Source organism: Dendrobates tinctorius, unplaced genomic scaffold (genome assembly GCF_039654945.1).
Source record: "Dendrobates tinctorius isolate UK_male_01 unplaced genomic scaffold, ASM3965494v1 ptg000103l, whole genome shotgun sequence".
NCBI classification, from domain to species: Eukaryota; Metazoa; Chordata; class Amphibia; order Anura; family Dendrobatidae; genus Dendrobates; species Dendrobates tinctorius.
In genome coordinates, this window is record NW_027361771.1 from 34,410,148 (window position 1) to 34,433,340 (window position 23,193).

At 44.3% G+C, this 23,193-nt stretch overlaps 1 protein-coding gene across 1 annotated transcript in view; it reads left to right on the forward strand.

Annotated features, from left to right (window-relative positions):
- LOC141100172 (uncharacterized) overlaps positions 1 to 22,461 on the forward strand; it is a 136,676-nt gene extending 114,215 nt beyond the window's left edge. Inside the window, exons 9-10 of the mRNA XM_073588461.1 lie at positions 18,035 to 18,044; positions 19,261 to 22,461. Of these exons, the coding sequence (XP_073444562.1) occupies positions 18,035 to 18,044; positions 19,261 to 19,999 (749 nt within the window). The 3' untranslated portion in view covers positions 20,000 to 22,461. The remainder of the gene's footprint in view (positions 1 to 18,034; positions 18,045 to 19,260) is intronic.
- Positions 22,462 to 23,193: the final 732 nt, after the last annotated feature.

The window sequence follows — 23,193 nt, forward strand, 5'->3', positions numbered from 1 at the left end:
TGTATATACAGAATGCCCACTGTGCACCTACTGTATATACAAAATGCCTACTAATGCCCCCTACAATTTTCCTCTATAGGATGTTTCCACTGTACACCTACTGTATATACAGTATGCCTGCTGATGCCCCCTGCCCCCTCCCTGTATACAGGATGTTCCCACTGCACCTACTGTATATACAGCATGCCTTTTGATATCCATAATGGGCACCTTCTGCATATACAGCATGCCAGCTGATACTCCCTGAAATCTCCCTGTGTATAGGATGTCCACACAGTATACCTACTGTATATAGAAAATACCCTCTAATATCCATTTTGGACACCTGTATATACCACGTGCCCTTTGAGGTCTCCACTGAGCACCTACTGTACATGCAGCATGCCTTCTGATGCCCACTACTGCAGTTTCCCTGTATGTAGGATGTCTCAACTGTGCACCTATTGTATATACAGAATGCACACTAATGTCTCCTGCTTTCTCTTTGTATATAGGATGTCCCCACTGTGCACCTACTGTATATACAGCTTGCCCTCTGATGTCCCCTCTGTGCACCTACTGTATATACAGCGTGCACTCTGATGCCCCCTGTAGTGTCACTGGTATATAAGATGCTTCAACTGTGCACCCACTGTATATACAGCATGCCCTATGATGCCCCCTGTAGTGTCACTGTATATAAGATGCTTCAACTGTGCACTTACTGGAAATACAGCATGCCCTCTACTGCCTCCTGTACACATTACATTAAAGGGGTTTTTAATCTTTCAGTTAAGTAGACCCTAAATGTTACACTATACATAAAATAAATGAGTAAGTCCCCCCCACACACACTACCAGGCCCAGTTTTGATAAAATCACTGTTTTATTTGTAGGAGACTATCATTAGAGGACAAGTAAATTTGCTGCCATGTAGTCCTCCATATTCATGAGCTCTGTTACCCCACCACTGATTGGCAGCTTCTTATGTACACTGTGCATAGGCAGAAAGCTGCCTATTAGTGGTGTGGGTGCGGTTATTCACAGCTCAAAATTCAAAGAACTGTTTGATCTGCACCAGATAAAACTGTCATTTTATCAAAACTGCAGCAAGCAGCCAAGTAAGTGATACATCTCTGTAATCAGGGTCTTTATCTCTACATCGTGACATACATTGGATTGCATAAACCTGGTGACAGATTCCCTTTAATATATGAAACTGAATATGATCTTGTGTATTTTCACTGTTGATTAGGGATGAGCGAATGCGCTCGGATGGATAACGTCTTAGGCCTCTTTCACACATCGTTTTTTTGCCATCAGTCACAATCCGTCGTTTTGTGACAAAAATACATCCAGCAAATGATGCTGCCGGATCCGTCTTTTTCTCATAGACTTGTATTAGCGACGGATGGCCACACATTTCATCCGTCTTTCGACGGATCCTTCGGAAATTCTGTGTCCTTCGGCTGGATACAACGGACAGAGGAACGTTTTTTGTGTACGTCGAAAAGTCGGACAGCGACGGATCCAGCGCCATCCATCGTTGGCTATAATGGAAGCCTATGGGCGCAGGATTCATTGCTGTCCGTCAAAAGACAGATCCGTCACCGGATTCCGTTTTTTTTGCAACTGAGCGTGGCTGGAATCATTTCTATTCCTTTAATTTAACCCCAAAAGCCATTCTGGCATATAAAAAATTCTCTCTTTCTCTCTCTCTACGGCTGCTGTGACGGATCTGTCAAAAAAATGGATCCAGTGCATCAGTTTTTTTACAATCTACAAAGGATCCGTTTTTTTTTTAACAAAGCGACGGATTGTGACTGATGGCAAAAAACTGGTGTCTGAAAGAGACCTTATTCGAACATGCTTGTGTGTTTTCAGAATATCTCGGGTGTGCTTGTATATTATATTTGAGTCCAGTCAGCTGCATGATTCATGTCTGTTAGACACATGCAGGAATTGCCTGTTTGTTAGGGAATCCCCGCATGTGTTGAGGCTGTGTAACAGCCGCAAATCATGCAGCCTCAGAGACTCGAACATAATATACGAGCACGCCCAAGATGCTCGGATAACACCCTATTATGCTCGGATAAGATAACACCCGAGCAGTTTGCTGATCAGTATAAATACAGATGCCACATGACCATAAAACTCAGATGCATGGATAATTATTTATTTTACAGCATCATTAATTCCATTGTGTTGTACATGTGAAGATAGTTTACATAGATATAATACACACATGGATAAAATTGTAAGCACCCTTATGTTAAAGTAAGAAAAACCCCGTATGGTTTCTATTTATCAGGCAGTCCCTGCATGTGGTACGGCTGCCGTGCAGACTCAAAACAAATTATTCAAGCACACTGAAGACATTCGGATAGCACACAACCATGCTCTTAGAACACCTTACCTGAGCACATTTGCTCAACACTAGTGTCCTGTAATTGGCATAACAGGTTTCTACAAACTTTGAATCAGTCATTCTGCCTATTGGTGAAAAATAGTCACTGTGCTGTCTGGTGTCACGTAGTGTTCCCCACTTAATATGGACCAAAAAAAAGCTAAGGAGAAAATTGTCTCAGTAGATGAGTGCGCAGTATGCTTTGCCCAACTGCGGGCAAAGCAGAAGTCCGCATGCGCGAGAAACCTTTTGACTGCACAGGCGCGATATCTCACAGCAATCTGCGTCATCCATGTCCAGGACTGCGTGCAGCAGCCGAGGTGAAGGGTGGAGTGAGTGAACCGAAGCCACGCCCATCAAACCGGACGGACCCTATTAGCATACAACGCAGGAGAAATATAAAAGGTTTTTATGGGTGACACAAGGGCAGTCAGGGAATTACATAAGTATTTAGGGAATGCATAGCTGACACTGAATAAAATAATATTTTTAGCTGGTAGGACAGACAAGTGGTGACAGGTTCCCTTTAACATTCAGAAGTTTAAGGTTTATGAGACTATAGCAACCCTACCTGAATGTGACCGGCTGCTAAAGTAAAATTGATGACAAATTGAAGAGACCGTTAATACGAATAGTAACAAAAGCGCCCAGAACAACTTCCAAAGAGGATAGAATTGAACTCCAAAAGTCAAGATGTGACATTAGTCACTACTTACGGACTTGCCGTGAGGCAGGATAGTCAAGAGGTCCAGGGTCAGTATCTACCAAGAGGTCTCATAATAGACAAAGACAAAAGTGTAGTCAAGTCACAGTCAGAGTATGAGGAAGGTAGCGGATCAAGACAAAGGGATAAGTCAAACGGATGATCAAAGGTAAATCCAAGGTCGGTAACGGAGATCAGAATTCAAATCCAAGCAGGAGAGCAAACACACCACTTGAACAAAGCTACAATTGGGAATGGTTTGAACATTGTCAGAGTAATATCCCTGTAATCACCCAGAATGGATGACACCTGGAGGAGATCCCACACATCCAGCTAGATAGGATGGCTCATGGCTGAGCTGTCATTTACAATGCTCACACCTCCGCCTCACATTATGCGCTTGAGCTGCCACTCACAATCCTGACAGCTCAGCATGCCCTCGATCCCATTGAGCAGCAGAGCAGTCATGTATAGTATACATAGGATACCATGAGTGATGGAATCATGACACACGGTACATCAGTGTCAGATTGCACCATCCCTCACTGCCTTGGTTAAAGAGGACTTCATGGAAGATCACCGAAGAGGAAACCATTGTTAAAATCTAATCCCAAAAAAGCTAAATTGAAATGTGACACAATGCATATTAACTAGCAGCAAAGCTGAGAGAATGTCCTTTGACCAAATCATTGTTCTATTCTGAAGTGGTCTTCTATGATCCCTGATCTAAATCCCATTGAACATCTGTGGAAGGTGCTGAAACATGCTGTCTGGAGAAGACACCCTTTACACCTGAGACAATTGGAGTATTCATCAGGAGTGGGCCAAAATACCTGTGGGCCGTTGCAGAAGTCACATTGAGAGTAAGGCCGGGGTCACACTTGCAAGTGCAATGCGAGAAACTCACCTCAATACCACTGCCCACAGCACTGCCGCCGTCACTCGGGACCGGAGTGTGCGGCTGCATGTATTTCTATGCAGCTGAACGCTCCGGTCCCGAGTGCCAGCGGCAGTGCTGGGTATTGATGCGAGAGACTCGCGCAAGTTTTTCACATTGCAGTTGCAAGTGTGACCTCTGCCTTATGGAAATTGTTTGTTTGCAGTGATTGTCTCAAAGGTTGTGCAGCAATATTAAGCTACGAGAATCTTCGTTTTTGACCAGGCCAGTTTCATTCTTTGGGGTTTTTTTCTGTTGAACCACAATTAAAAAGCAACCTCTGATTTTCAGTAGTTACTATTCAGTAAATCTAAACTCAAAATTACTTTTGTCAGTTTCTAGATATTTCAGTGACCAGTGTGGGTTTTTCTCACTTTAACAGAGGGCACCAACAATTTTGTCCATGTGTGTAAGGCATAGCATTCAAAATATAGTGAACAATCTTAACAGTGACAGATTGGTACTGATGAGGACTCTGCACTCTTGGGATTACAAAATCAACAGGGTAATGGGGAAGGAGACAGTAAGATGGGGCTGGTACCATTCCAGTTGTAGTGAGTTTTCAAATGGCTTATTGCAGCTTGCTGGCTTTTCTGAAGAGAGAAATTTTCAGTTTGCATCTGTAGAAAAAATTGGACATGTTGAGGCACTGATGGGATATGTATGGAGGAGACATGTTGTTGTTAGTAATTAACTGGATTCGCTGGGGAACTGGAAGCCAGTGAAGGGATTGTCAGAGTGGAGAAGTGAATTTATCAGGCAGCAGAGTTAAGCCCCCGTTACACACTGCGATATCGCTAGCAATATCGCTGTAAAGTCACCGATTTTGTGACGTTACAGCGATATTGCTAGCGATATCGCTGCATGTGATACTTACCTCCGACCGGCTCCCCCGCTGAAGCTGCTGGACCATTCCTCGTCGGCCACTTCCTGCGGCGCTTCCTGCTGTGACGACGAGCGACGCGTGGAGCCGGGCGGGAGGACGCAGGATCGCCGCGTCTGACAGGTAAGTAGCGATCCCCGTCCCCAGCGATGTCGCTGGTGAGATCTGCCTGAGTGGCAGCTCACTAGTGACCACCTAGCGATGCACCAGCGATCCTGACTGCGTCATATCACTAGTCGGGATCGCTGGGGCATCGCTAGGTGTAACGGTACCCTTAGATGTACTGGAGATCTGCAAATATGTTAGTGAGAAGGTCACAGAACTATAGTGCAATAATACAAGCAGGAGATGATGAAGGCATGTATTAATATTTTTGCTCATTCGGGGTTGAAAGGATGAATTCTGGAAATGTTTGAGTTGGAGGCAGTAGGAGGTGGTGAGGGCTTGGATGTATGATTTGAAGGACACAGTGGAGTCAAGGGTTACACTGAGTTGGCGCACTTGTAAGAAAGTTTGGTGTCATTTATAGTGATAGATTGGGAAGGGGGGTTGAGTGACATAGAGGAAAGATGATGAGTTTGGTTTTGTCTACATTGAGTTTTAGAAAATGTGATAAGAAGAAGGATATAGCTGATGGACATTCTGGGCAGCAAAGGGGTGATGCCTAGACAGAGCCTTGAAGGACACCAACAGAGAGCAGTATGACCGGATACTATGGGAATCAGAGACAATAAATGTGAGGTATGAGGAGATCTAGGCGATGGCAAGGCCTTCATGCCAATGAAAGAGAAGATCTGTAGTAGGAGGCAGTCTTCAATTGTGTCAAACGCAGAGGACTGGTCAAGAAGTAGGAGTCTAGAGTATTGTCTGTAGGTATGTCAGTAAGTAACTCATTAGTAATTTTGTTTAAGGCTGTTTATGTGGAGTTGTGGGGACAGAAGCAAGCCAGATCATAGATTGTTGAACAGCAAGTTGGATGAGAGATGGGAGGAAAGTTAAATATGGACAGGCTGTTCAAAGAGTTTGGAGGTGAACAGATGTAATGATATGGAGCGATAGCTGGACATATAGATTGGGTCAAGGGATGATTTCTTCAGGATAGGTGTGATTGTTGCATGTTTGTAAGCATAAGGGAAGACACCTTAAGGATTGGTGTGATTATTGCATGTTTGAAAGCAGAAAGTAAGACCGTGAGATATGAGGAGATCCAGGTAAGGCCTGTTTCACACTTCCGTCTTTCACCATCAGTCAAAATCTGCCGTTTTGCAAAAAAAACGGATCCGACATTTTTGTTGGTGAATCTGTTTTTTTACCCATCGACTTGCATTATCGCGGATCTTTACGGATGGTTATCCGTTGGATCTGTTTTTGTACGGATCCGCCCAAATTTTAGCGTCCGCTGACATGGCAGGACGGACACTGCAACGTTTTTTTGGTTGCCGGATCCGTATTTCTACACTGCGCATGCTCGGAAATGGCTTTCCGGGAAGAAAGTTACCCTAAATGCCAATCCTGGTGGGTGAAAAAATTCTCTCTCTTTCGAATTCTCCCGCTGCTGACATCACCCGATGTCGCGGGACATGGCCGACTCTCGCGCTCCTGGATTCCCCCGACATTACGAGAGATGGCCGACTCTCGCGCTGTTGGAATCCCCCAACATCGCCGTTATCGCGGGAGATTGCCGAATCACGCGATATCGCAGCGATGCTTGGTAACCCCCTAGATCGCTATGTGGCCACGGTCCCTTTAAATGAAGACGCGTTCCACCTTTAAATGAAGACGCGTTCCACCTTGAACGGATCCGTGGTCCGCTGTCATCCGTTCTTCTCTCTATGTCGGCGGATCAGTTTTTTTCCACTTTGGCGGATTTCGGCTGACCACCGTCAGCGGACGTGTGAAAGAGGCCTTAGGGCAAAGTGCTTTGATGCCAACGAAAGAGAAAATCTGTAATAGGAGTGAGTGATCAACTTTGAAGGTTACTGAGGACAGGTCTACATGGAGGACTACAAAACCTTGTTTATTAGCATAGGCAGGCAACAGGTTGTTTGTAATTTTTGTTAGTGCAGTTTCAGTGGAGTAGTGATAAGGGAAGTCAGATGGTAAATTGAGAAAAATATGTCAAATAAGAGGTTGTAGGAAAGTACAATATGGACATATTGTTTTTGGAGTTTTGAGGCAAATACGGAGTAGCGACAAGGATGCTCCACTTCTTTCTTGTTAAAAAAAAAAAAGTCTTAGGGCATGTGCCCACGATCAGGAATAGCAGCGTTTTGGTCGCAGCTAAACTGCGCTGCGTCCAAAACGCTGCATTTTACATTAGAAGCACAGTGGAATGTATTGGATATGGTAAACACGTATTTTTCAGTTAACACGTGGATATACCTGCTTGATTAAAACGCAGCGCTTTGGATGTAGTGAAAATACGCTGCATCCAAAGCTCAGCTGCTTCCTGATCGTGGGCTCCCCTTATAGTCCAAAAATATGGTAAATATTTTTTCCCTAATTTCGGCTAAAGTCCCACCTCCTAAATGAGTCATGAACCTTCTACATAACTATTATATACCATATTCACTCATTTCTCCTTCGTCTCATTGGGGGACACAGGACTGTGGGTGTTATGCTGCTTCATTTTTATTTTTGTCTCTGTTCTAGAAACTCTTCCAACCTGAAGTCTTTCTAATCTCCCTATTGAGCCAGTGGCCTGGTTGTTTAGTAAACCACAGAGGATGGAGAAGGGCAGAAACTCAATTTCGGTACAGATATTAAACCTTGCACTGGAGATTATCTATCTGTTAACTAGAGAGGTTAGTTTGTTCACTCTGTACCTATAGAACAGGATAATGTAGACATGATTGGGGAGGAGAGTTGTTCTGGTGATGCACATGGTCATATTCCTAATCATCTCTACCTACCTACAGGATTACACAGTGGTAAAGAAGACATCTAGAGAGCGTGTGAACCATAGTTGCGGTCAATGTGCATCAGAAAGATGGTGCAAGAGTCGTAGCCCCATCATGGAGTCTCCACTTCACTCACTGATACTAGACAGATACAATGGTCAGAAGATGCTAGACCTCACCAACAAGATGATTGAGCTGCTGACCGGAGAGGTGAGCGCTGCTGGGAATACTGGAGCATTATACAGTAACACAAGGGATGTGTCTGGGTGATGACTGTATCATCGTGTGTCAGGTTCCTATAAGGTGTCAGGATGTCATTGTCTATTTCTCCATGGAGGAGTGGTGCAATACGAACTTGATTGTTTAGAGTAGAATTGCTGCATTTCTGTGGTACTTTCATTAATGTTCTTAGACAAGTGTATGTCACTGTTATAAGCTAGGTCATGTCAACTACAACCAGGAGTGATCAAGCAGTGTCATTTCTTGTAAGTCTCTCAACAATGGAGGCTAGCAAGACATTACAGGTATTGATGGCAAAATCAACAACCCAACTGGAGCTGATTCCTTAGACCTGTTTATAATATGTTTCTGCAGTACTTTTAGGGTTCTATCTGAATTCCATTAAAAACAACAGTCGGAAGAATCGCCAACAAGCCCAGAAAATTAAATATTACAAACTGAGCTATAATGAACACAACTTCTGTTTACTCTGTCGCCTCATTGGGGGACACAAGACCTTGGGTGTTATGCTTTCTGTCCACTAGGAGGCGACACTATGCTTAATCTGAAAAAGATTTGGCTCTGGCTCCTCCTCCACAGTATACACCCCTGGGCGGCATCCGCCTTACCTCAGTTTTTGCTTAGTGTCGCAAGGAGGCACACCATAAGAAGATTCTTCTTGACACAGATGAAGAAAAGAGGGTCTCTCTGAGACTCCCGACATGGCTCCCTCCTCGGTCCTCTTTTTAGCGGTACCCGGTTGAGGTAGAGATGGCTCTTCCCCATGTCGCTCCCTCCCCAGCCCTTCGGGTGCATGGTTCGAGGTCGAGAACCCCCCTCCTTCCCCAGGCCCTGGGCTTTTTGGGTTGAGGCTGAGGTGAGGAAGAATTCCTCCTGATGGCGGTGAAGCGCCCTCCCTAACCCCCTCTAGGGATGTTAGGTTGAGACGCCACAGGTAGGAGCTGCGTTCGCAGCGCTAACTTTATTGTAGCCCCAGCACTGCTGTGGTCTGCTATGGGGCCAGGGGCTGTCATATTTGGGCCACAGTATGCAGGGATTCCTGTCCCTGAGGCAGCGTCAGCCCTCTAAAGGGGTCAAAAAGACCCTTCACAGGGCTGCGCTGCGTATATAGGGGCGTCCGGGCGATATGGCACTCATCCGGGGGGGGGTTTTGGTTCGTTTTCCGCCCCCCTCCGGACTACCGCGCCGCTCTGGAGCCCTTCCCGGGCAGGATTTTGTACTTTAGTCCGCGGCTTCGGCCTAAGCCGAAGCCGCCGCCCTTGTTACCGTCCCCGGCCTGCCCCCCTGGATGATGATAATGACGCTGCACAGCGTCATACAGGGGCCGGATCGAGCCAGGAAGGCGCGGTTTTGCCTGGCTGCGCACCCTTTTTCTGCTCTCCACCCCTCCTCCCTCCCACCTCTTTACCTCAGGGAAGACAGCAGCGCTGCTATATTACTCAAGAACGCTGCACAGTCTCCAGGGGGCGCAGAACCGAAGTTTTTCTGCTGGCGCCGGATCTAGGAGCACACCGGTGGGGTAAGGCACAGCAGGATAATATCCTGCTGTGGACGCAGACTCCCTATAGGTTCCCTATAGCGCTCCTCTGCATAGCCACCCCTGTAAGGTTTTTGGTCAGAATAACCTGCCGGCACTCAGTGCACTATGTCGGTCTCCAGGTCCGAAAGAAGAAGAGAGAAAAAACAAACAAAAAAAAAACAGGTTTATCTGCTGTTACGCAGTCTGTTCAGCCTGCAAAGCCAATCTTCCCAGTGGCAACATGCACCGTACTGCTAGAGTTGTTCCCAAAATGCTGGGTCAGTGCCCCAAGAGGCTCCTGTCACTGTTTCAACTCCACTGACATGCCGGTATGGGCTGCATCTATGTCACAGTCCATAGATACGCTGACTTCCACATTGCTTCAGGCTATGCAGGGTCATATCCCAGCTATAAGCGGACAGGCAGTCCCTGGCAATGCTAGTAGTGGACGGCCCCATAGGTCACGTTCAGCTACGTCCTCCCATGGCTCACGGTCGTCCCGCTCTAGGCAGAGACACCGTAATTCTAGGTCTCCTAGACCGTCTCGTTCCAGAGACGGGCGCAGCAGATCTCCACAGAGATCTTCGGGCATGGAAAAGCGGCGGTCCAGATCTCCCTCCAGGCAACGCCTCAGCGATGCGCAGGATTCAGAGGGCATCTGTGACTCCGAATCAGAAAAGGAAACATAGGATTCTCAGGCTCCTTGTCCTCCTAGCAATACAGCGCTAGTTGAGGACATTATCACTTCTATTCGTCGGGTGCTGGTTTTATCCGATGCTCCCCAAGAACCCCCAAAACATAAGATCTGTTTTGAGGGGCCCCTGAAGTCCCTATAGTTTTTTTCTGATCACCCAAGCTTTCAGGACATCCTTGATAAGCATTTTTCGCAGCCTGCCAAAAAATTCGCCAACCGTAAATAAAACCGTAAAAAAGGGCTAGATACTCTTTTTTCTCAAAAAGACCAAGAAGTGGACAGATCCACCGGAAATCGATCCCTCTATCTCTAAGCTTGCAGCACAGTCTCTCCTCTCACTGCCAGATAGCTCAACCCTGAAGGATACAGCAGATCGGCAGGTTGAGCGCATGGCTCGTTCAATTTTTGAGGCTGCAGGAGCCTCCCTGGCTCCCGCGTTCACCTCAACGTGGGCAGCCACGGCCATTCTGTTATGGGCAAAAAGATTGCAGGAGAACCTCCAAAAGTCTGCTCCTCAGATGTTCGATCAACTAGTTCAGATAGCGGTGGTGGCAGATTACATATGCCTTGCAGCTTTTGATTCTGCAAGAGGCGTAGCAGGTATAGCAGCGAATGTAATTACAATCAGACGTATCCTCTGGCTGTGAGAATGGGAAGCGGACGCGTCTTCAAACAAGCCTCTTACGGATCTCCCGTACGTCAGTGGGAGATTTTTTTCGGGGAAAAATTAGACAAGATGATTTCCAATGCCACGGGGGGTAAGAGTACCTTTCTTCCCCAACCGCAACCTAAACGTACGTTTAAGCGACGTAACCAGGCTAGGTTCCGGTCTTTTCGGAACTCCTCAGGCTAGGCCGCTTCACGTCCTTCACAGAATTACAACCGTTCCCCCTCACAGGGACAACCAAAGGACAGCACAGAGGACGGACAAGAATTGGCGGTCAACATCAGGCCAGGCAAAGCCCAAAGGAGGGAAATTCCAGAATTTCTCCTCGTCATGACTCACGAAATACGGAAGACACCCCACCTGTAGGCGGTCGACTTTTAATCTTTCAGCAAGTCTGGCTGCCTATTACAGAGGACAGGTGGGTCAAGGAAATAGTGTCTCTCTCTCCTTCAAGCAGGAGTCATAATACGGGTTCCTGAAAACGAGAGATTCCGAGGACTCTACTACAACCTATTCGTGGTTCCCAAAAAGGGAGGCAGCGTTCGGCCAATACCTGGACCTAACGCAACTCAAAAAGTTTGTAAGAGTTCGGCAGTTTCGCATGGAGTCCCTTCGATCCATCATTGCTGCTATGGAACAGGGAGAATATCTCGCCTCCATAGACATACAAGAGGCATACCTGCACATCCCTATTGCGCCTGCTCATCAAAGATCTCTCAGGTTCACAATAGGGCAGAATCAGTACCAGTTCGTGGCTTTGCCTTTCGGATTAGCCACGGCTCCCAGAACATTCACCAAGGTTATGGCAGCCACCATGGATGTCCTACACTCCAGAGGCATAGTGGTCGTCCCATGTCTGGATGATCTACTCATCAAGGCACTTACTGTCAAAGACTGCGAAGACAGCGTCTCGATCACGAGCAACACACTAACTCGTCTAGGCTGGCTAGTCAACTTTAAGAAGTCGTCAACTACTCCCGAGTCAGTCACTGATCTTCCTAGGGATCCTGTTCGATACCTCCAGGGGTCTGGTACACCTTCCCAAGGACAAGGTACAAGCTATCCGCTGTGCAGTTCGCAGGTTAATCCACATACCTTGCCGATCTCTTCGGTTTGCCAGGAGACTCCTTAGCAGGATGGCAGCAGCAATGGAGGTGGTACCATTTGCCCAGTTCCACCTCAGACCTCTTCAACTAGCCATTCTCAGATCCTGGGACAGGAACCCTTTCTCCCTCGAAAGGGAGTTCCGACTGACGGAGTCAACCAGGAAATCACTGTACTGGTGGCTCAAACCACCCGTATTGGCCAAAGGAAAATTCTTTCTTCCCAGTCGATGGAAAGTCCTGACCACCGATGCGAGTCTAACAAGATGGGGTGCAGTGCACCTACTTCACAGGGCACGTGGTCTCCAATAGAAGCGACCATGCCCATCAACATTCTGGAGATACGAGCTATCTTCCTGGCGCTAAAAGTTTTTTGCCATCTGCTGAAGGCCTCTCACATCAGAGTGCAGTCGGACAATGCCACGGCAGTGGCATATGAGAACCACCAAGGTGGTACTCGCAGTGCCCAGGCAATGAGAGAAGTGGCGCGTCTCCTTCGCTGGGCAGAAAACAAGAAATCAGTACTCTCAGTGGTCCACAGTCCGGGTGTGGACAACTGGGAAGCCGACTACCTCATCAGACAGGAAATGGACTCGGGGGAGTGGTCTCCATCCCAAAATCTTTCGTCGGATCTGTTATCGCTGGGGGACTCCGGACGTGGACCTAATCGCATCTCATCTCAATGCCAAGGTCTCCATTTTCATGGCAAGGACACGCGGTCTGAGGTTGCTCGGGGCGGATGCCCTGGTTCAGGACTGGACTCAGGTCCAGCTTCTGTACATTTTCCCACCTCTTCCCCTGATGGCCAGAGTCATGAGGAAGATCAAGCAGGAAGGAGTTCCGACCATCCTAATTGCGCCGGACTGGCCCAGACGTACATGGTACGCCGACATCCTTCAGCTTACAGCAGACACCCCTTGGCGTCTTCCAGACCGTCCCGATCCCCTGTCTCACGGCCTGTTCTACCACCAGAATTTAGGGACTCTCAATTTGACGCCGTGGTCCTTGAAACCTGGGTTTTAACCCAGGCAGGGTTTGCTCCAGACGTCATTAGAACCATGATCAGGGCACGGAAACCAGCTTCCGCCAAAGTTTATTATCGTACCTGGAAAACGTATTTTACTTGGTGCGACTCTCGCGGGCGAATTCCGTTCCCTTACTCTCTTCCGAAAGTTCGTGGTTTCCTTCAATCAGGTCTGGACGCCGGCCTATCCTTAGGATCGCTTAAGGGTCAGGTGTCAGCGCTTTCAGTGCTCTTTCAGAAGCGCATTGCTAACAAACCACAAGTCAGGACGTTTCTTCAGGGAGTCTCCAGATTGGTCCCTCCTTACAGACGTCCACTGGATACGTGGGACCTTAATTTGGTCCTAACTGCTCTACAGGCACCTCCTTTTCAACCTCTTAAGGAAGCTCCACTTCGAGTTTTATCACAAAAGGTGGTCTTCCTCGTGGCAATCACCTCGCTACGCAGGGTGTCTGAGCTGTCAGCGCTCTCCTGCAAACAGCTTTTCCTATTCTTCCACCAGGACAAGGTGGTTCTCCGTACAGTTCCATCCTTCCTTCCAAAGGTTGTGTCTGATTTCCACCTCAATGAGGGCATCTCATTACCGACCCTTTGCCCGGCTCCGGTTCATAGAGTGGAGAGGGCCCTGCATACTCTTGACCTTGCCAGGGCATTGCGTATGTGTGTGTCTAGGACTCCACCCTTCCGGAAGTCTGATTCCTTTTTTTCCTTATTCCAGAAGGCATTCGCAGGGGTTTACCGGCTTCAAAAGCTACCCTTGCCAGGTGGATCAGGTCCACCATCCATGACGCCTACCGCCTAAACAATTCTCCTATTCCGGCCGGTATCACGGCACATTCCACACGGGCGGTAGGAGCCTCCTGGGCCATTCGATGCCAGGCTTCAGCACAACACGTGTGTAAAGCGGTCACTTGGACTAGCTTACACACGTTTACAAAACAATACAGTGTGCATACTCAGTCCTCAGTGGAAGCGAGTCTGGGTAGACGGGTACTGCAGGCGGCAGTGTCCCAAGTCTAGGGACCTGTCAGCACAATATTCGTCCATTGCTTCCCACCCAGGGACTGCTTTGGGACGTCCCAAGGTCTTGTGTCCCCCAATGAGGCGACAGAGTAAAGGAGATGTTTGTGTACTCACCGTAAAATCTCTTTCTCTTAGCCTCTAATTGGGGGACACAGCTCCCACCCTGTTGCCCTTGCGGGCTGTTATTATGTTGGGTACTCATATTGTTCCTTGAGCTGTACATAGTAGCCTTTGTTTATAGGCTTGGTTATGTTGGATTTGTTATCTCCTCCTACTGCTTGGGTACAAAAACTGAGGTAAGGCAGATGCCGCCCAGGGGTGTATACTGTGGAGGAGGAGCCAGAGCCAAATCTTTTTCAGATTAAGCATAGTGTCGCCTCCTAGTGGACAGAAAGCATAACACCCAAGGTCTTGTGTCCCCCAATTAGAGGCTAAGAGAAAGAGATTTTACGGTGAGTACACAAAAATCTCCTTTTTTTTTTTCTCTGAGTGTCTCCATTTGTTCAGACTGGCACAGAAATGTAGCAGACCATGTTTCTGTGAATGTCTAAACAAAGGACACTTTCAGAGTAAAAATGAAGGTCATTGTATTCTATGGTCCCATCAGTGGTTTGTCTCATTTTTAAGTAGGTTCAAATCCAGTGCAAAAGCAAAGTGTGAACAGGGCTGTACAGTGTTTGCTAGCGTGCAACAACCCTTCTCATTCACTGATTACCTCCTAAGAATAATATGACTTTTTAAAGATGTGCTGAGTTCTTACAGACACAGTTAAAACTTCCTCTTGTTTTTAAATCTTTGTGTACAGTAACTTTGTAACTTGAAATGACTGGTCAAAGATCTTCTCTTTGCTATATCGCACTTAACATATTGAAGATTTTAATGGATGAGATGATTGATCTTACAGCCACCTGATATCGTGCTACTTCCCCTCCACCATATTTTCCTCTGTAAGTTAGTCACAAGTCAGAGCGAAATAACTGCTAAACTACAACACCACTGTTTGAAAGGTTGGGAATGGGTTGTGGTGAAGCAATTTCTGTTACACACCTTAGCAGGTTATCAATAAGGTTATCAATGGTTATTGGAAGAACCTTCAGCCTTGCTGGTTGCACTTCTGGACACAAATCCTCCAAATCCGCTGCTGGTAGCTCCCTTTACAAATGCTAACCACTGATTTTCCAGATATGCTTGATGTAAAACAAGCCCGGAGACACTGCAGGCAATGGTGGCAACTTTCGGACACACATTCTGCTCTCCGTAGCACGAGCATCATGCTGCCTGGTGTTGTCATTTGGAAAAATGGCTTCTGGGACACTTTGGAGAAATGCCTGTACCACTGGTCCAACCAACAAATCAATGTAAAGACTAAGGGTGTGTGCACACGCTGCGGATTCTGCTGCGGATCCGCAGCGGTTTTGGTCCTGCGGATCTGCAGCAGTTTCTGCTGCGGTGTACAGTACCATTATAATCAATGGAAAACAAAAACCGCAGTGCACACAGTGCAGAATTTTCCACGCGGATTTGCTGCGGTTTCAAAACCGCAGCATGTCACTTTGTGCGGAATCCGTAGCGGTTTTACACCTACTCCATTGTTAAACCGCAGGCTAATCTCCAGATAAACCGCAGGTCTTTTGAACTGCGGATTTTGCAAAATCCGCGCGGAAGATTCTGCAGCATGTGCACACACCCTTAGGTGGGTTTTTATTGCAAAGTTTATAGTAAGATATATCTGTCTCTTGATTAAAGGAGTCAGACAATCATATTCATGACCTATCCTCAGGACAGATAACTTAGATTGCTGAGTGAATGAATCCTGGTAGCCCTAGCAATCTGCTGTCACCAGCTTTGGAGCAAGATGTAAGGGTTGTTTCACATTGCGTTTAGGCACCCTTTCAATGGCCTCATTGGGGCATATGTCTGAATTCCCCCGCAAAACAGTGTTCGGACATATGCGCCGACGGGGCCATAGACCATAATAGTGCCGACAGAGCGAACGTGCGCTCTGCCGTGCATCATTTCAAGTCTTGGATGCATACTGGAGGCGGCCACACAGACGCAGTCTACTATGTCTGGATGTCTGCCTCCAGTAGGCGTACATGACCAAAAATGATGCATGACATAGCTCACGTTCGCTCTGTTGGCACCATTATAGTCTTTGGCTGTCTGAATCCCATTTTGTGCGGGGTTCAGTTATAAGCCTCAATGGAACCACTGAACAGGTGCCTAAACACAATGTGAAAGCACCCTAAGTAATGTACAGAGAGGGACAAGCACAGCTCTATACACTGTTTAGGGGTCACTCCCAGGTACAGGACCTCATCTTCTATCTATCTGAATAGGTGCTAGTCGGCATTATCAGGGAGCGACCATAAAACCGCGTACTGCGCTGTCATGTTTTAGCTCTGTACATTATTTACCCCTGGATGATTCCGAAGCTGATCTCAGACGATTGTGCATCTGCCAGGTTTCAGGCCCCTATAGATCTGGAATTGATGACCAATCCTATGGATAGGTGATTAGTATTTTAGTCTTGGATGAACTTTTAACATCAGGTTAATTACACAGGCTAGCACTTTATTATATACTCAATGGCACATAAAGCATTTTTGTTATAATGCTCTAAGTATTGGGCAAGTTCCTATGGTCGATAAGTGCTATCTTCTTCCGATTTCTGTCTGTTATTATAGTTCCCTTGAATTAATAAAAAGCATAATCTACATCAATATCTACTTCCTACCTGGCTAGAATATTGGTAGTTAATTGTGTAAAGACAAAAAATGCTTTAGAATACAGTAGCCGCTATAAATTCAAAAGGTGACGTGGTTCCATCAATTTTCGTCTGTATTGACGCCTCAGGCTTTGGCCTTCTATTTTGTCCTAACTATTCTACACACGTTACCTTTTTTTTTTTTTTTTCCTAGGCCTACATTATGCAAAGTTTAGAATTCTCTCCTAAACACTACCAATTATTCATATGGGTGCTTTATCTATCCATATGCCTGTAGAAATTCTAGTCTGAGGACATTGAGCATAAATGGCAACTGATTTTCTCCACCGAAAACAGTAAAAAGCCATATACTGAAAAATAAAAGCTGAAAGCATTAGATAATATTTTTTGGTAATTTCATTTTGTTTTCTTTTACTTTTTTGGTGTTGTAAAATGTTTCTACTGGAAATGTTCAACTTTCTGTTTGGTGGTACATTCTTCTTTAAAAGGAAGAAGATCTGATTGATATTAAAGTTAAAGTTATAGAAGATGATGAAGATGAAGAGGCATTTGTCATGGGAAATGAGCAGTATAAGGAAGAGGAAATTCCAGTAGAGATCAGTCCTGGTGAGTAATAAAAGTACAAAAACCTATTGAATACACTCTTGCCTGTGCGATCTAATAAAGTGATCGCAGAGTCAAATATAGATTGAAATTCTAATTTTCTTCACTCTTTGTCAAGTCTATTAATCTCTGTAGAAAATTTCTATTTCTCAATAAAGTTCAGTTTTCCTCCAGTCAGACGCATAATCATCAGATTCATTGTGGATGAATAGGAAAGAAAAATTGTGTTTAATACATATCACAAAGCATTCAGGCAGATCTGGAGATAAAGCTGTGGCGCAACACATCACACTAGAATATTAGACACGCATCTACTATTTATCCACTTTAATTCCTCCTTTCCCCATAACGTATTATAATGTCAGAGAGCGATTGTGGGTGTTTGGGCCGGCTTTATTTAAATGCCCTTTTCCCCACCGCCACAAAACGTGATCACGGGGGTGCTGATGGGTTACCATAGCAGCCGGGGGCCTGCTGAAGGCCTCCATGCCGTCTATGAAACCTATGTTTTTGAAACCTAATCTGATAAGACTTCAACTATATACTGCAATATTGAAGTATTGTGTGAAAAAAGGACAAGCAATCAAACAAATGCAGGTTCAAGTCTCCTATGGTACTAAAAAGGTGGAAAAAAGTTTTTCAAATATTAGAAAATAAAAACATAATTATTTATTTTTCAGAGATAAAGGGCAAAAATAGAAAAAAAAAGACCTTATTTGGTATTGCTGCTTCTAATCTATCACAATAAAAAATTATTTACCCTGTACAGGAAATCTAAAAAAAACAGATTGCCAAAATTTGCTGCTTTTTTGGTCTATGTGCAACCAAGAAAAATGCAATAAAAACATTAGTATGTGCCTCAAAATCGTAGGCATGAAATCTACCGCATGATGTGCAAAAGACAATCTCAGTTGACAAAAAGAATGAAAAAAGTTATATGTATTGGAAAATGTCGACACAAACCAATTTTCTTTTTCCCAAATTTCAGAATTTTTCTAAGCCACTGAAAGCGCAAAATTGGTTTCGCCGTAATTGTACTGACCTGGAAAATCCTCATGCCATTCTTGTGTACTGGACAATTAATGCCATAAAACTGAAACCCAAAACACCATGAAAGAACTTCCTTTTTGTTTTACCAATGCTCCAAACTTTAATTTCTTTTTCTGTTTCTCATAACATTATATGGTAATGCAAATCATCCTTAAAAGTCCTTTAAAAGTACAACTCATCCTCAAAAAAAACCTTGCCTTCTTACTGCTATGACTGCCTTGAAGGATTAATATTGTTTCTCTACTATTTGCATGTTTTAGGAATCAACATCGTAATTAATTACTTTATGCAAAGTGTACAAGAAATAGGAAATCTTATTTTGATGCTTCGATAATAATAATCCTATGTTTCAGGAGATTTTTAATTTAATATAATTTATATTTTTTATTCTCAGACGACAATCAAAGCAAGACCTTTGAGAGGCATAATAGAGATATCATACAAAGTTTTCCAAGGAAGAATCCAATTGGTGAAAATTTATGTTCAGATTCAGGACTCCACGATAACTATCTATCATATGATTCCTCCAATGACGAGGGATGTTCTGATAAATCACATGTCGTTGAACAAAATGCAGATCCGTATTCTGAATCTGAGGAATGTTCTACAGAGGAATATGAGCATTTAAGTCAGGAAAGAACACATGAAGCGGAAAACACTTTTCTTTGTCCTGAATGTGGACAATGTTTTACCCAACAGGCAAGTTTCATTTTACACCAAAAATCACATGAAAAATGTTGTGATGGACTGCAAAGCACTTCGGTTAAAAAGCTCTTGTCATGCTTAGTGTGTCCAAAGAGTTTTACCAAGAAATCTCTTCTCATTGAACATCAGAGAACTCATACAGGGGAGAAGCCATTTCCTTGTTCACAATGTGGGAAATGTTTTACTAAGAAGTCAAATCTTGTTAAGCATTGGAGAATACACACGGGGGAAAAGCCATTTTTGTGTTCTGAATGTGGGAGATGTTTTGCCAATAAATCTGATCATGTGAAACATTACAGAATTCACACAGGAGAGAAACCATATTCCTGTTCCACTTGTGGAAAGTGTTTTACCCAAAAGTCAGGACTTATTGAACATCAGAAAATTCACACAGGGGAGAAGCCATTTTCATGTACAGAATGTGTAAAATGCTTTACCCATAAATCGGGTCTTATTGACCATCAGAGGAGCCACTCGGGGGAGAAGCCTTTTAAATGTACAGAATGCGGGAAATGTTTTGCTCGTAAATCATTTCTTTTTAAACATAAAAGAGGACACTTGGGGGAGAAACCTTATCCCTGTTCAGATTGTGGGAAATGTTTTGCCAAGAAGTCGAATCTTGTACAGCATCAAAGAATTCACACAGGGGAGAAACCATTTTCATGTTTGGAGTGTGGGAGATGTTTTACACAGAAATCAGCTCTTGTTGAACATCAGAGAATTCATAAAGGGGATAAGCCATTTATATGTTCAGATTGTGGGAAATGTTTTACCCAGAAATCTTACCTTTTTAGACATCTGAGAACTCACACAGGAAGTAAGCCGTTCTTATGATCACAATATATGAGACATTTACTGTACATCAAAATTTTGATTGCATAAGTTAATCACAAAAATTAACAGTCATTCAATTTCTTAAATATTCAGATGACCGGAGATCCATTTAGTGAAAAGTAGCTTTTTAACATGAATTCTATCAAAACAACTTGGCTCAGTGAGCAAAGTATTCTTTCATTCTTCTATAAGCGTTCTTCAATTTATCCATTGTATCGGTTATGCAAACGGAAGCACAACGATCCCATTGATTATTATGGGGCTCGTTTGGTATCCATTCTTAAACCCCTTCACACCTTGGCCATTTTCCTTTTTTTTTCCTTTTTGTTTTTTCCTCCCCTTCTTCCGAGAGCCATTACTGTTTATTTTTCTGTTCACATAACAGTTTTTACAGGACAAGTTGTACTGTTAACTGACACCATTTATTTTGTTTGTTTATTTTATTTGTTAACTATACAGTAAAACTGACACCTGAAAATATGATTCTACAAGTAAGTAAGATACCAAACATGAATATTTTTTAGTTTTGTTTTGCTTTTTTTTTTTTTTTTAAATTTAAGTGGTTTAAAAAAAAAATAGGATAGCTTTCAATTTTCAGGATACAGTGCTGTGTGAGGGCTTATTTTTGTGTCCTCATCTGACGTTTTTACTTTGGGGTAGATACGATGTTTTGATCACCTCTTACTGCATTTTACTTTTTTCAATATTGTGGCTGCCAAAAAAACTTAATTCTGACACTTAATTTTTTTTATTGCTTTCACCATTTACCAATCAGATTAATTTATTAATATTTTGATAAAACCAACTTTTGTGAACGCAGCAATACCAATTTTTTTATATTTTAAATTGTTTTATTTTTAATGAGGCAAAACGGGGGCAATTTGATTGTAGTTTTTTTTACACATTTTTAAAAACTTTTTTTTTTTTTTTTACTGAATGTAATACTTAGTTACATAGGTTGAAAAAAGCCCAACTTTTCCAACCTCTCCTCATATGAGAGGTCTTCCATCCCTTGTAATAATCTAGTTGCCCGCCTTTAAACTGACTCAAACTTCTCAATAAGAATATGATAAATGGTCTTAGGAGCGCAGTAAAGAGGCTGCGCTCTTGAGACCGTTTTCCATATTCTCATTGCTCCTATCCTCCATCGGAGGTTTTCGTCGGGAGCTGCGGTGGAGACCAGACATCCTTGTCTGTCCCTGGGTTGCTTCCTAAGCGCTCCTCTATTACTGCTCATTACAGACTTTAAATCAAACTTCTCAATATCCTTTTTAAAATGTGGAGCCCAAAACTAAATCCAATATTCTAGATGTGGCCTCACCAGTGATTTATTAAAGTGTAACAATACATTGGGATCGCAGGATTTTATCTCTATCTTTATACACTCTAAAATCTTGTTTTCTTTTATGGCTGCCTTCCCTTGGGGAACTTGAAGCTGTGATCGCTGATGCTATACATAGCAGTGCATTAGCACTGCTATGTATAGTGAAAATGACAATCTCCTATGAACGCCAGCCACAGAATGGCTTTCACAGGAGAATCGTCATGGCAACCACTGGGGTCTTCACTAGACCCTCGGCTGTCATGGTAACTCATCAGTGCCCAGCGATAATGTATCGGGTACGCTGTTGGCGCTGGGAATGACGTGCCACCCTGCTGCACGTGTTTAATGTTCTGTGAGAGATTGACCTAGGCATTTAACAGGTTAACAACCGCAAGTCGAGCTCAGCTCTACTCCCGGCTGTAAAAGACACACAATGGCCATCATCTGCCCGGAAAGAGGTGAACTCACCGTTTGAGCCTGCATCAAAGGCAGTGACACGTCATATGACCTAATTGTTTGCCATATGTCGTGAAGGGGTTAAAATGGAAAGAAAAGTCCTGCCTGGAGAGGATTTTATTCTAAAAAACAAACTGATCCCATAACGCTCAATGGGGCCCCTTTGCTTTCGTTTGAATAAGTGATGCAATGGAGGATCAGTTATTCTGTTTGTCTGTACCTAAAATGGAATGTTCTAATAGACATGCAAACAGAACCTTATCAGTTACTTTTCATCCCTGGGTGAAATTTAGTATAAAAAAAACGCCAAGACGCCCTGTGTCTTTAGCTGCAGCTGTCATCATGTTAACAGCGCTGCAGCCAATCCATGAACTCAGCAGCTCTGAACAGGATGTTCCTTCTGCACTAGCAAAGCTATGGAACTCACAGACTGGCTGCCGCACTGTCAACGTGACATCAGCTCAGAAGCCAATACCACACACCAGGAGAGGTGGCAGAGACTCCGGCGGTGGACCTAGGGAAGGTGAGTACAGCATTGATTGTTTTTAATACCAAACTGCTCCCAGGTAGGAAAACTAACTGAAAGGAGACAGCCCCTTTACCTGTGTTTTAGCTGTTGAATTATTGTGTGCAGTAAGATAACATTTATTTTAGTTTTCATAATAAAGGAATGGCAGATGTTGTTTTGGTTTTGTGGTCATTCTGTGATAAAATTCAAAAATAGGGGACAGGTGGTTTGCCCTGATGAAGAAGTTACCGAACTTCGAAACACGTTGACAATAAAACTGCAAATCCTGGATTCCTTCTTTCCCGTCTGTGGAAACCATTATTGGTGTCTTCAGCAGCGCCAAAAGGTTGATCCATTTAATTTACTTCTTAGAATACACCCTTGGATCTGCAGAAGCCGTTGTTTTGAGCTTTTATGGTGTTGTGGTCCCACAACAATGCCAACTGAGCACATCTCTCAACTTCCTAGTCTTCCATCATCTATTTGGGCAGGACCCTGTATTGCGCTATTGTTTTGCAACTTTCCTATTGAAAAATAGGGGACAGGCATTCTCTTGGTAAATATTGGCTGATGCTTTACAGGAATTGGCAGAGTTGGTGCTACGGTTGCATATTTAAACAATATAGGGGGCGCTTCATGGTAAAGTTGTGGAATGTAGGCACGACTCTGATGAGAGTAGTATTCCACATGTACACTGCTGCTCCACCCATTCAGCCAATAAGGGTATGCACACGCTTCAGATTCACCTGCGGGTTTTTCCGTGCGGATCCGCAGGTGTAAAACCGCAGGTAAAGTGACCTGCGGTTTGACACCTGGACAATGGAACAGGTGCCAAACCGCTGCGGAATCCGCAGAAAGAATTGACATGCTGCGGTTTGTAAACCGCGCGGAAAAAAACGCATCGTG